Source organism: Chrysemys picta, chromosome 2 (assembly GCF_011386835.1).
Source record: "Chrysemys picta bellii isolate R12L10 chromosome 2, ASM1138683v2, whole genome shotgun sequence".
NCBI lineage: Eukaryota > Metazoa > Chordata > Testudines > Emydidae > Chrysemys > Chrysemys picta.
The window spans coordinates 223,141,593-223,155,419 of NC_088792.1; the positions used below are offsets into that span (position 1 = coordinate 223,141,593).

Below are 13,827 nucleotides of genomic sequence, written 5' to 3' on the forward strand. Positions count from 1 at the left end.
GATTCAAAACACACTTTATATTCCCTTTGATCCCAGATCAACGAGCTGTAGAAACTGTTTGCACAAATCTCCCAAGCAAAGTCAGCGGCGGTTTGCTTATTTCATGACCTCATGTTCATTATATGAAAAGACGTTTTCGCCTATGCTAGAAATTGCAGCATAGGAATTGCAGAAATTCTGGCGTGAACTTTATATATAGTCATTCACTAAATTTGCAGAGCTATTAAAATGTTTGCTCCGCAGAATTTCTTCCTCTTGAAGTTGAATGTTCCCAAAAGTACTTGTGCTGTCCTTGAATTTGAAAAGGATTGCTTGAATATACTCTCTTCCAGAGGTCAGATCCTGCAGAAGGTAGGAATTTTGTCTGAGCTAAATCATAAGGACAGGGCCCCAATGCAGCGGGGGATTGATCCGAAGCAATGAAAGTTTATTCACGCCAATAGGTTTTAAATCAGCCCTCGAAATATAATCAGCAGCAGATCAGTTGGGAGCTAATAGTTGGCTTTCTCTTTTAATTTTAAGTTATCTTGCTTTCTACTCCTACTTTGAATATGCAGCAATGTGCAATAAAAGGGATGTATATTTTCCCGTCGCGTTAATTTAATCCAGATAAAAGATATCTTTCTCTCATTTTTTCCCCAGTAATCCACTAATATGTGACTCATTGCTGAGAAGATACTAAACCCCTAGCCTAGGACTCTGAGGGGTCCAGTGTCACCAGCACATCCAGACTGGGCACAATATTAAAGCCGCAGCCATAAATATATTAAAAAAATGGATGATGACCATATTTAAAAAAAAGAACACGAAGGGAGAAAGGCTTAAGGAGAGAGTACAGGAGTTAGCGCAATACAGTTTGTATTTGAACCCTTAAAACTAATTCTAATAGGCGTTTCTGATTGTTGTGACCAATTAACTATAATAATGCAGTTTTTGCGGACAAAATTAAAATATCTAGATTACTGAATTTATTTTAAAGCTAATTTTAAATATACAATGTGGAAAGATTATTTTGGTACTGGTACAGTTTGCGGCTATTTATAGAAAGCAGCTTATTTTCGTAATAATTTTTGTAGCATTTGCCACACAAGCCAAAGAGACAAAGATATATTTAAATTCTTGCCCTTGATACTTTTCAATTTTGTCTGTTCCGTTCCCAAACTTTCTCTCGAACAAACATTAAGATGGGGAAAAGCCCAAAATGTGCCTTTTCTTTCTAGTCCTTTGGTAACGGGTTGGAATCTTTGCGACAGGGATAAATGCCTTTTTCTGTACGAAATACACAACGTTCGACTCCTAATACTAGACTTTAAACACAATAATTTATAACAGATACATGAGAAATCTAAGCATTTCTATGGCTTTAGAAAAGGGGACATAAAACCAAGAATGGGCCCAAAAGGCAATCACAACAGTTAGTTACTTCGGTCACAGTAGTGCATCTCAAGGTATTGCTTTCTTGAATCTCTACTAGATATTTCAATTGTAAAGGAATAGATTCTTATTTTACAGGAAACATGAAATAAAACGCTGGATTTCATTAAAGGCGAGGCTGAGTTCATTCATGAATTCAGGAGAGGATTCATGTAGTGTGAGGTTATTTGCCTGTAGCTGTTGTCCAAACAAAGGTGTCCTTAACTAAATAAGCCTCTTTGATCTTATGTTTAAAGCTCGGCGCTGTTCTAAGATAAGCATTCATGCATTTAATAGCGCCCTATAACAATGCAAACATTAATCTGAGACTTTATGAAAAAGTTGTAATTTTTATGACCTTATATGCCAGATGAACACACAATCTAATATATATGTATATATAAAATATAATTCATGTATCTCTATGTGATCTGATTTCATGTTTATGTTTGCAAAATACCCAGCTATGTATATTTACTTCACAGTTGTTTACCTCATATATTCATGTTACGAGCATGGTATGTTCACCATACTTCTAAATACTCAAAGCATCTATGAGGTGAAAAGATTGTTGTAAAGGTGAACACAAGTACTGAGCGTTATATTACCACGTCCAGGCTGTATGTATTGGAAACACATCACTGAAAATCTATTGTTTTTACGGATTACAAGAAGGAAAAATTGATGTGAGGGTACAGGCTTTAATTTAATGAGCTATTCATTGGATGCAAAGTACTGAGATGCACCTTTAACTTACGTGTGAAAGATATTCCTTCCCCAGACTACTAAACTGGACATTTCTATGCTAGTTATGAAATTTAGAGAAAAGAGGTATCAAGTTTTGCTAATGATTTAGCTAATCCCCTCCCAGCCAAACCCGATCTAAAATTTAAAAATGGTGGAGCTAACATGAAGTTTGTGCCATCATATTGATGGCTCTGCTTTTATGGTATATCCCTTTTTCGAATATTTCTCTGTCTTGACTATTTATATTACAAGCTCTTGGGGAGAATTTAGGCTTCAGTGTTTGTACAATGCCTATCCAATAGGTGCTGCTCTTGTTTGGTCCCAGTTCAAGCCATCAGCAACATAATAATGATTATTAGGATACATTCAACTGTATTACAAATGAGTTTACATAGTTTTAAAAAGGGATTTCTCACAATATAGAGCATATACCCATAGGCGCGCTTGCTCCTCGCATTCTGATCTGAATCCTGGAAAAACCCGTCCCCACCCGGCGCTGTCTGTCCTGTAACCTGCACAGGTAAAGAGTAGCGGGAAGGGGCGGGACTGGGACTCTTCCATTCCCCGCTCGGAGCGTCGAGCCCCCCGTCACCTTCCCAGCCCAGAGCCCGCCCCCGCCCCGCCATTGGCCGCGGCTCTGGGTAAATACGGCCGCGCTCTGACAGCTGGCAGCAGTGAGCCTGTTGTCCCCCCACCCACCCCCGAGACCCTGCTTCAATCAGCGGCGTCCCGCGCCCAGCCCCGCGCGCCCAGCCTGCCAGGGGAGCTGTCCCTGCTGCCCCAGCCGAGCCAGGGGGAGAGGGGGCTGCTCGGAGCAGACGGTCCTTTTCCTCCCAGCTGTTGCCCGGGGAGGGGTCGGAGGCGGGTCCGGTTCAGCCCGGCTCCTCCCGGTGGCTCCGGCTGCCCCGAGATGAGCAGCCCCGATGCGGGCTACGCCAGCAGCGACGACCAGACGCAGGCAAGGTGCTCGCTCCCCATCATGATGCCGGCCCTGGGCCCCTGCCAGTGGGCAGAGTCCCTGAGCCCCCTCGCAGACGCCAAGGTGAAGAGTGAGGCGACCCCGGCGGGGGCTGCGAGCAGCAGGGCCAAAAGCGAGTCCCGCATCCGCCGGCCCATGAACGCCTTCATGGTGTGGGCCAAGGACGAGCGCAAGCGGCTGGCGCAGCAGAACCCGGACCTGCACAACGCGGAGCTCAGCAAGATGCTGGGTGAGTGTCCGCTCGTGAGCCGGGCCGGGGGGGCTTTCTCCTCCCACCTGCCTCGGCCCGGCCCGGAGCTGGGAAGTGGGGGAGGCTCCCCGCACTCTGCGAGCGGCGTGCAGGGAAAGTTACCGAGTGCTGCTGGTACCTGCCCCGCGAGCGAGGCGGCTGCGGGGCCCGGACTGGACCCGGGGCTGGTGCGCTGGGGCAGAGGGTATGGCAGGAGTTGCCAATGGCTCTCGCCCAGGGACTGGGTTAGCGAGGGGAGCTCGAGGCCGCGGGTGGGGGAATGGAGGCTGCCGGATGGGGGGCGCCCGGGGTGGGTAGTGGGGATGGAGACGGCCGAGCGTTGGGGGGCCGCACTGGAGGCAGTCGGGTACCGGAGGGGCGCCCAGAGTGGGGGGGGGGGCGGGGAGGCGGCGGCCGGGAGTTGCGGGGGTGCACTCGGGGGGATGGAGGCGTCTGGGGTACGGAGGAGGGAGGGGCGCCCGGGGTGGGTAGCGGGGATGGAGGCGGCCGGGCGTTGGGGGGGGGGGCGCACAGGGGGGATGGAGGCGGCCAGGTGCTGGGTGGGGCGCACGGAGCGGGGCGCACGGGGAGGCGCACGGAAGAGCCGCAGGGTTACGCGGTTTGTTGCCCCGCAGGGAAGGCCTGGAAGGCGCTGTCGCTGGCGGAGAAGCGGCCGTTCGTGGAGGAGGCGGAGCGGCTGCGGGTGCAGCACATGCAGGACCATCCCAACTACAAGTACCGGCCGCGCCGGCGGAAGCAGGTGAAGCGCCTGAAGCGCGTGGAAAGCGGCTTCCTGCCGCACGGGCTGGCGGAGGCGCCGGGCGCCGGGCTGGCCAGCGAGGGCAGCAGGATGTGCGTGGAGAGCCTGCCCTACACGGAGCAGGGCTACCCCGCCGTGCAGAGCGCGCTGCCCCCGGCGCTTGGCCACTACCGGGACTGTCAGCCCCTGGCTGCCGCCTTCGACGGCTACAACCTGCCGACCCCGGACCCCTCCCCGCTGGACGCGGCGGAGACCGAGACGGCCTTTTTCACACCGCCCCTGCAGGACGAGTGTCAGCTGGCGCCCTACGGCTACCCCGCGGCCGAGTGCTACACGCACGGGGCCGAGAGCCAGGCCAGCGCCGCGCTCCGCAGGCACCTGCCCCGCGCCGAGCCGCTGGGGCAGCTCAGCTCCCTGCAGAGCCTGCTGGGCTGCCAGGGCCCCCTGCACGCCTACTACGGGCAGCTGTGCCCGCCCGCCGGCCCGGCCCGAGCTCCCCAGCTCCTGCCGCAGCCCTGCCAGCCCTCGCCGCCGCCCGAGGCGCAGCAGTGCAGGGAGCCGCTGGAGCACCTGTCGCAGGACGAACTGCTGGGCGACGTGGATCGCACCGAATTCGAGCAGTACCTGCACTTCGCCTGCAAGCCCGAGCTAGGGCTCCACTTCCCGGGCCACGAAGCCGGCCTGCCCGCGCCAGACGCCCACGGGCCCATCTCCTCCGTGGTTTCGGATGCAAGTACTGCTGTGTATTACTGCACTTACCCAGACGCCTGAGAGACACGGTCACTCCCAGCGCTCTCGCTGTGTGAAGTAGCTGGGAGTGTGTGGCGGACTCCCTGGTGATGGGAGCCTTGTACAGAAGGGTGTGTGCTTTGCTCCTATTTATGTAATTTATTGGAATCTTGAGAACTGACAGGTGACAGAGACCCACTCAAGGGTTGAAAGACAGCTCTCCATCTGATCCCCAAGTGGTGCAATTCTAGTGTTTCACCCTGAACTGAAAATTAAAACTATTTAAACTTCAGATAGCTGCACAGTTGGACTGTAACTTATCAGCTCCTGGAAGAGTTCACGATGCTGTTTAAAATGTTGTGACTGTTCAATTTTATACATATTGAATTTGGGTTTTGTACAGACTAATTTTGCACTTTTACAAATAAAGGGAAAAATAATAAAAGTTTTCATTTTTATGTCCCCTTACATCTACAATTAGTATTCTTTTAATGTATTTGATAGTTACTGAATTGTTCCCTTTAGTAGCTATTTAGATGAATGTCCTGTTTTCATTCAAAGTCTTTACAGTAAAGAGAACTTCATTATACTTAAATATAAGTAATCGGAGGTAATGTCAAACGACTTTTTTATTATTTTTATTATTATTTTTTAAATCTGGGTTTTATCTTAGTTAAATGGCAGAAGGAATTGATAAATATCTCTCCCCTCAAAATATTGTTTATTAGAAAATTCAGATATTGATGTGGGTTTTTTTAGGGATTTGGTTTGGAGAGGCTGAGTCTAAAAAAAAATTTAATCGAACCTGCTTTATCTGTATGCTTATAGTAAAATTGAAGTTAAAGGGGAAAGGAAATATTACACCAACATATTTAAGCTCTTTGTCGTGCATCTAATGAATCGTCCAGACGTTTGAATTCATTGGGAAACAGGATCGTTCTTTAAAAGTGCCAACCAACAAATGCAACTAGCTCATGTAGAAATAATGTAGTCTGCGACTGAACGCCTGTCTTCAGTGTATGTGGAAGAGGAGGATTCACTTACAGGAAAAGACTGAGGGGAGTCAATGTCCTCTCAAGCATAAATCTGACATTGTATTTTAGTTCACACACTGTAACACACGTGCAAATCGGGGGCTTTTAGAGTTCAATTTTCCATAGCTGATTCCCAAATATTCAGGAAGCTGTTATTTTTGTAACCGAGCATTCCATTAATAAGTTAAAATAGGAATTTAGACGTTAGTGTTCTTACTGGTAAGCATTACTACTTCATTTCGGTCTGACCTTGCAAATATGTCAGTGCCACTTCAGATAGAAAAACCTTTCGGTGCGGTCATTCCAGTGTTTCTGTTAAAAACACATGCATAATTACAAGGGATTAAAATGTTTAATTTCAGAAAACTTTTTCAGCTAAGACGAAGTAGGGGTGGATCAAGTGGCGACATTGGATTTATAAATTCATATTCAGTTTTAGGGCAGGCTTCTGCTTCCTTTATTTATCCTAAGTAACACTTCACTCCCAGTGAAATCAATGACACTATTTGAAGTATTGTACTGCCCGAGGCATGGGTGGCAGAATAGAACCCTTGGAGCTGGGGTGAGAGAGAAGGTCTAGCTATCCTATGATTCACCTGACTTTCATCTGGACAGTGAAATGAAATAGTGTCCTTTACCTGAAAACTTATGCAGACATCGCCTGATCCATGAATGTTGGATCAGGCTCTAACGCAGTTATGTGGTATTATGTCTGAAATGTAGCATATGACTTCATTATAGTAGCAACTTTTGAATTAGAACACAAAGCTCACTTTCTTTGTACAATGTTCTACTCTCAAGATTCCTAAAATAGTCGGCATCATTCCCTGTTGCTCTTTTCACTGTGCACTGGTGGTGTGACTGTGTGCTGTGTACTCCACACCATTCTGTGTCTCCTTACTCAGGTTAGCTGAGAGCAGATCCCTTGTGTTTGGAATTCTACAGATAATTTTGTCCTAATATATGCAAAAATATGACATCGGGCATAGGGTTTGCCTAGGAGTAATGATACAATTCATTAGGGAGAGGCCCTTTCAAACAAATTAATTAGGACCAGATTTCAAATGTTACCATACCTTTGCTTGCCTACATTTTTTGCACCTGGAAATCACAGGCACAATTTAGATAATTTATACTTCTAAACACTTGTGTGGGCAGTTGGATGTAAATATTCTAAATTGCCTATGTTTCTGCAAAATCTCTGCTGGGCACCAATCAGTGTGGTATTTAAGGGAAAGGAAAAATACTACTCTTAAAAGATGCACTACTTTACTTTTCATTGCTTTTCGTTACAATCCAGTGGCACTCTGCTTTACTCTAAAAAATAGAGCCCCATGTCTAGAGGATGGGCCTGTGTGAAAAGGGTCATGACTTGACCAAAAATGGTAAAATTTTCAAACCATGTCAAATTATTCTTAGGCTGCCTTTTGGAAAAGGCGCATCCAGACTTTTTTTTGCTCCATTTGTGTACGTGCAAAAACACAGCAGATCTGTTTTATCATTAGACTACAGAAGGATATTAATGTCCTTAGTTTATATTAAGTGAGTGAGGGGGATTATTTATTCCAGTTTTTGATGTGACTATATTGAATGAGCTATGTGGACCTTGCAATTTTAGCCAAATATCGTTGAATGTTTTCTGTCAGGTAAAGAAATTAGCAAGTCCATTTTGGACTGGCTATCTAGCGCAAGATGCGGACATGTTATTCGCAAGTAACTAGGGATAATACAAGGTTGAAGCCCAAGCTGGGGTTGGTAGAATCATGGTTGTTGCGATCAGCCCAGCAGCTCTCCAAGCAGATCCCGGAGCAGAATTCGGTATAAATTAGGATGCCCTGATGCCATGCAGAGATCCCTTAAAACGTCAGCATAAAAATGTATCTGTAATAGAGCTTTTAACCTGCACATATATTTCAGAGACTCGGACAAATTCAGTAAAAACAGTCAAATTTCCCGCAATCTCAATGAGAAAATCAGATGATCATGTCTGATCAAAAATAACGTTTAGAGAAATGTTCCTAAGTACAGATATACATGATACCCACTCAAATATACTGGGAAAGTACCGTGGTGGTATTTTGTTTGTTTGAATTACCGTGCCTTTAATAATGCAGGCCACAGCTAGCTATGGAAAATAGTTTCAATTAATCGTCACCCGTCCTTTTTGGCAGAAATTGTCCTGGTTCTTCCCTGGGTCTGAAATTGCTTGGAAATAAATAGGTGACTTTGTGGTTTTTGGGTCGGAGGAACATCTCTAGCTGTTTTTGAGATATGGGTTGAATTCCTTTCCTTGTCTCCACCCCCTCCGTAAAATTGCCAGCCCCTTTTCACATAGTTAAAAAAATGGGTGAACTTTGAAATATGTCATGTACATAAATTATGTCCATGACCAAATGTGGAAAAAGTTTACATAACAATTAGAGCTGGGAATAATTACCGGTGAGTGTTATTTGATAAATTTAGCCTTTTTTTTTTATGGAGATGTAGGTGTGTTGGGGGGTAAACTGTATACAAACAGTTTATGAACATGTTTATTCACTAATCAAACATTTGACAGATTGCGTCTATTAATATTTTTTGGTATGTAGATAATTTCTCAACAGTTCGATTAGAGTATTTGGCATCTGAAATTTGGGACGTGTTTTTTAATTGATTTGATACATGGTTTAGTTGATAGAGTTCCTCTTCCCTATTTGAGTAAGAATCGGGTTTCTGGCGCCCAATATTCCCTTTTAGGAGTTCAAAATTGACACTGAATATTTGGTCAAGTTAATTTAAAATGTAGCAATGTTTGAGAACTGCCCCAGCACTCCGGGTAACATTTCTAACAGTTCCTGCGCCTTGACTTTCAGAAAATTAGACTTAAATTAGGCTCCTAAATCACGTAGCCACTTTTGACAATGTTACACAATGTTCTCTAGGATATTTATGAAAAGTGACTATAGAAAGCCCAGGAAAACAGCCCAAGTGAATTTAGTTCTGAATGGTAAGAATGTTCGTGGACATTTGTTGAAAGATCTTAACATTTAACCACTTACGCATTTGTTATCATGCTTTGAAGGCGTTTGTGACAGATTTGTAACATACTAAGACAAGTCCTGCCGGGGGAGCAATTTACATAAAGAATATGTTAAATGTTTTCTTGACGCATACACAGTCTTCTGCTCATCCTTACCATCCCCCCCTCCTCCTAACCAAAAACAAACAAAGGCCTCTCTACTGTCTTAACAGCAGGATTAGAAGCAAGTCCTGGCCCGGGAAAAAAGATCTTGCGATTTGAAGTTTTCATATTTTCACTTGCAAAGATACAGCAATCAGCTTAACCTAACCTTAAAGTCTCCAGCTAAACAATAGCGTTAGCAAGTCAGTTTCTTAAATCCATTTATTTAAACGAAGTGTGAACTCTGTCGTAGGATTTCGAAACTTAATTAAGATCACTTAAACCCCAAGGTTATTAAGGTTGGGCTTCCTCCTATTTAAAAATCCCACACCAGGTAATGACTCATCTATACACAATTACCTTGTTGAGGTTCCCAAGCACAGCACGCTAGTTCTGTGACACAGTAAAGCACATACCGTGTTGTGTAGTTGAGTGCATATGAGCCTTGACATTTTTTACATTTTCCCCGTTAGAGCTAGTGTACTCCCAATTCTGCACAGATTTCAGTAAATCGGTGGGAAAAAAACCAATGATTTAGGTCTTGTCTATATAGGATGGTTTATGGGGTATAATCTTAAAGTGTGAATTTAAACCAATATATAGTTATACCGGCTAGTCCGTTATGTGAACACTCTTATGCTAGTATAAACGGTTGTTTACACAGGGAGTTTATTACACAATAACTATTTAGGAATAACTGCCTGTGTGGACTCTCTTATCCCAGAATAAGATTGCTTGGTTCTGGTTTAGTTTAATCTATTTTTAAGTAAACAGGAAAAGGGCACTCCTATTATTCCAGAATAAGCATGTCCAAACGTGGAGTTATTCAGAATAGCTATTCCACTTTAAATCCACAATCTACCTTACTCCAAATTAATTTTCAAGAGTAGATCTTGTCTACATAAAGAAACGAATTCGGATTAAGGTAGGGTGTGAATTTAAAGTGGATAATGCCATAAGCAAATCAGGAATAGCTATTCTGCTTTAAATTCACAAGCCCTAAAGCCTTTTTACAGTTTAATTTATGTTCCCCAGGAAAGGGTTTTATTAACTTCACCCCAAAAAGCTATTCACAGCAGAACAAGAGTGTCCAGTAATACTGATACAAAGGTGTAGGTTGCACCCCTGTAAACAACGTGGAATCTCTAGTGTAGAGGGCTCTGACAGGCCATTTACAGCACCAAGTCAATTAAATCAGCCTGGTACTGAAAATGGTGCTGGAGCTGGAGACCCATCTGCACCAGGGCTCCCAGTTTTGCTAATATTGGTGTAGTTGCAGAGGGATTAGCAATGATGGGACATTTTTATTAAAATTCCCTAGTGTTGATGAGGCCCTGAATGCAGATTTATCATTTTTTTTACATTTAGGCTCAATCTAAACTATACAAAGAACCATGTTAGGGAGAACAGTTAAATCAGAAATGTCTTCACTTTAGGACTATATAATTTTATAGAGGCTATAGATTAAAGGCTCTGATCCTTTAAATACAATTCCTACAGACTTTACTGAATTACGCTAATTTGATATAAGTAGGTTTGAATTGGTTCGCGTGGATCCACAGCAGGGGTTTGCACTGATTTAACTAGGTAGATTTAAAATCAATACAATTTCACCCAAAGCAACTTTGTTTCTAGTATAGACAGGGTCTAAGCTTGTAAACTCATTCTGTCAGGGACCAAGCCCTCCTATATGTCTGTTCAGCTCTTGAAAGCTTCTCGGGGTTATTGTAATGTAAACGCCATTATTAATTTGTTATTATTTTACTAGTGCGGACTCCGTCCTGACCCCGGTGCTCTGTGCTGCGCGGTTGCGTGGCTGGCTCCAGCAGGGCGGCGTGGCTGCCTGTCCTGGTGCTCTGGGAGGTGTGGCTGTAGCGCCGCCAGCCACCGGTGCTCCGGGCAGCGGGGTCAGGGGGCAGAGAGGGGGTGGGGGAGTTTGGATAGGGGTCGGGGCGATCAGAGGGTGGGGAACAGGGGGGTTGAATGAGGGCAGGAGTCGGGGGCAGTCAGGAAGGAGAGGGGGGTTGGATGGCGCCGCGGGGGGCAGTCAGGGGACGGGGGAAAGGAGTAGGGGACCCGGGGGGCTGTCAGGGGGGAGGAGGGTGGATGGGGCAGGAGTCCTGTGGGGGCATCAGGGGGGAGAAGCAGGGGGGTCGGATAGGGGGCGGGGCCGGGCCACACCTGGCTGTTTGGGGAGGCACAGACTCCCCTAACTGGCCCTCCATACAATTTCAGAAACCCGATATGGCCCTCAGGCCAAAAAGTTTGCCCACCCCTGGTCTAGAGGCAGCATCTGAGATCAGCATCAGGCCTGTGGGGGGCAGGGACAGAAGTAGCTGGGGTAGGATTGGGGGAAAGGCAGAGAGCTGAGCAGAGGGTAGGATGGGGCAGGTGCAAGAGGAGCTGGGGTGGGAGTAGGATTGAGGGGGTGGGAGCAGTAGGAGTTAAGGGAATGGATGTGGATCAAAGGAGCTGGTGTAGAGGGCAGAAGGAGCTGGGACAGGGAATAAGGATGGAGATGGGATAGCATGGGAGGTTAGGGCCAGTAGAAGCTGGGGAAGTTGTGGGGGTGGAACAGTGTGTTTTATCCCTTCCCCCAACTCCTATCCTGTCTGTCTGTCTATTTAGATTGTAAAATCTTTGGGGAAGGGATTATCTACTACCTTGTATTTGTTCAGTGCCTAGCACAAGAGGGTCCCATTCTTGGTTGGCCTTTAGGTACTACCATAATAAATATGATTAATAATCATTAATCAGAGCCTCATTGTAGGAGGCATCATACAGACACATACCAAGAGATAGTCCCTGCTTTGAAGAGTTTATAATTTAAATCAACAACAATGACAAATGGTAGGAGGAAAAATGATCAGCTACCTCAATGTAATTACACTCCTGCAAATTCTACTGGAGCCAGGACCAGAGGCCCAAATTCTGTAAACAAATACGAGCTTAACTTTAACCACAGGAATAATTAAGTGCTTGCAAGACTGGGGAAGTCTTTCCCCCAGTTTCCCATTTGTAAAATGAAAATAATATATTAAATAAATAAATTAATGGAGATATCCTATCTCCTAGAACTGGAAGGGACCTTGAAAGATCATTGAGTCCAGCCCCCTGCCTTCACTAGCAGGACCAAGTACTGATTTTGCCCCAGATTGCTAAGATTTTGCCCCCTCAAGGATTCAACTCACAACCCTGGGTTTAAAAGGCCAATGCTCAAACCACTGAGCTATCCCTCCCCTTCCTTTTCCCCCTCTTTTCTATTTTGTCAGTTTGGACGGAAAGCTCTTCAGGACAGGGACAGTGTCCTACTATTTGTCCAGTATCTAGCACAGTGTACTGTGCAGCTGGGACTTCCAGTCAATGGGACTACACAGGTGCTTAATGTTAAACACCTGTCTAAATGTTTGGGCCTAATGACTTACCAAGGCCATCCAGGGAGTCCGTGGTAGAGCCAGGAACTGAGCCAAGAGCTAAGTCTTGATCTAGTGCCTTAACTATTCATGTCATTTTCAGTATTTCCATTTAAAGTTATGAGTGACTTTCTGTTAGTACAGATGCTGTCCAAGCTGCTCTTTCATCATATGTTTACAGGAAGAAGAAAAAAGTTGGTAGTGGGAATAAAACCCAGAAATGTGTACACAGCAAAGTATTCAGCTGTGCACACAAATTCCATGTACAATTGAGTTATTGGCCCAATCTCCCTAGTGCCTAGCCATTAGAGGAAGGAACTGCATAGAGTCATCTTGCTTCTGGCAAGTATCTATAATAAATTAATAATACATTATTTGCTCCTGTACAGGGCTCTTCCATATGAGGATCTCATAGTGCTTACAAATGCCTATGAATTTTGCCTCACAACATCCCTTGTGACTAAGGTGAGTTTATAATATACTACTTCTAAAATGTGTATAAAACAACCAATTTTATTTTTATTTGTATATTTTGGAGGCAGCATATGGCATATCTACCCTTCCCCCAATAAGATCCTATGTCCCTCTTTATTCTCTACATTTTGGTGCTCTGATATCACTAATATACAGGAACGGTGGTGGTAATCCAGAACAGGAGCTCCTCCATCTGCATTGATTTCAGCATGTGGAGCCTGCTAAAGCATCAAATCCTATGAAGTTGTTACTAGCAGTGCCCAGAGCACATTGAAGGAATGACAGGCTTTGGCCGGTAGTCACCAAAAGGTGACTTATGCGCTGGCCTGTAAATATAACTATGATTTTACTCCAAAGTTTCTGTATCCTAAGTGTATGTAAATTCCATGGGAATATACAACCAGCCTCCCAAGTATTCTGCAGTTCCTGCACTGCAGAACTGTGAAGCAGATTCTGTTTACAATTTTAAACAAAACAATGTTTCTAGTCCTTAGGGTTGTGAAGATAAAGTTTGTAACTGAGGCAGACATATATTGCTAGCTAGGGATGCAGAAACTCAGCCTACCCCAGCTGAAAGTCAGCTCTATACCCATTCTTAGGAGAGGCAGAAAACGGGGAGACAAAAGGATCACCCCCTCCCCATTAGGAAAATCTTCATCTACCTTTAGATTGCAAAACCAGCACCAGCTCCCCCACCGCATGCTGGATGCTGAGCGTCTCACTGTCAAAACCTCCAGCTTCCCCAGGTCATTTCTAAGATGCAATTATGTTTTGGCCCTACAAAATCTGTCGCCTTTGAAAATTTAGTGGCAAGGTAAAATACACGGGATTGAAGATCAGCATCAATAGCATAATCGGAGTGTTTGTACCATTCATTTCTATATTCCAT

General features: G+C 45.0%; 1 protein-coding gene across 1 annotated transcript; it reads left to right on the plus strand.

Moving 5' to 3' along the window:
• Positions 1-1,906: 1,906 nt before the first annotated feature.
• Positions 1,907-5,321, plus strand: LOC101936816 (transcription factor Sox-17-alpha-like). Its single transcript, XM_065585558.1, has 2 exons — positions 1,907-3,368; positions 4,004-5,321. The coding sequence occupies exons 1-2, from the start codon at positions 3,071-3,073 to the stop codon at positions 4,897-4,899; spliced, it is 1,194 nt and encodes a 397-aa protein (XP_065441630.1). The 5' UTR covers positions 1,907-3,070; the 3' UTR covers positions 4,900-5,321.
• The last annotated feature ends 8,506 nt before the right edge of the window (positions 5,322-13,827 follow it).

Excerpts from the sequence above, each read along its gene's own strand:
- LOC101936816 (XM_065585558.1), top strand. The coding sequence starts at position 3,071 with ATGAGCAGCCCCGATGCGGGCTACGCCAGCAGCGACGACCAGACGCAG. Across the intron at positions 3,369-4,003 it reads GGAGCTCAGCAAGATGCTGG|GGAAGGCCTGGAAGGCGCTG; the intron begins GTGAGTGTCCGC and ends GTTGCCCCGCAG.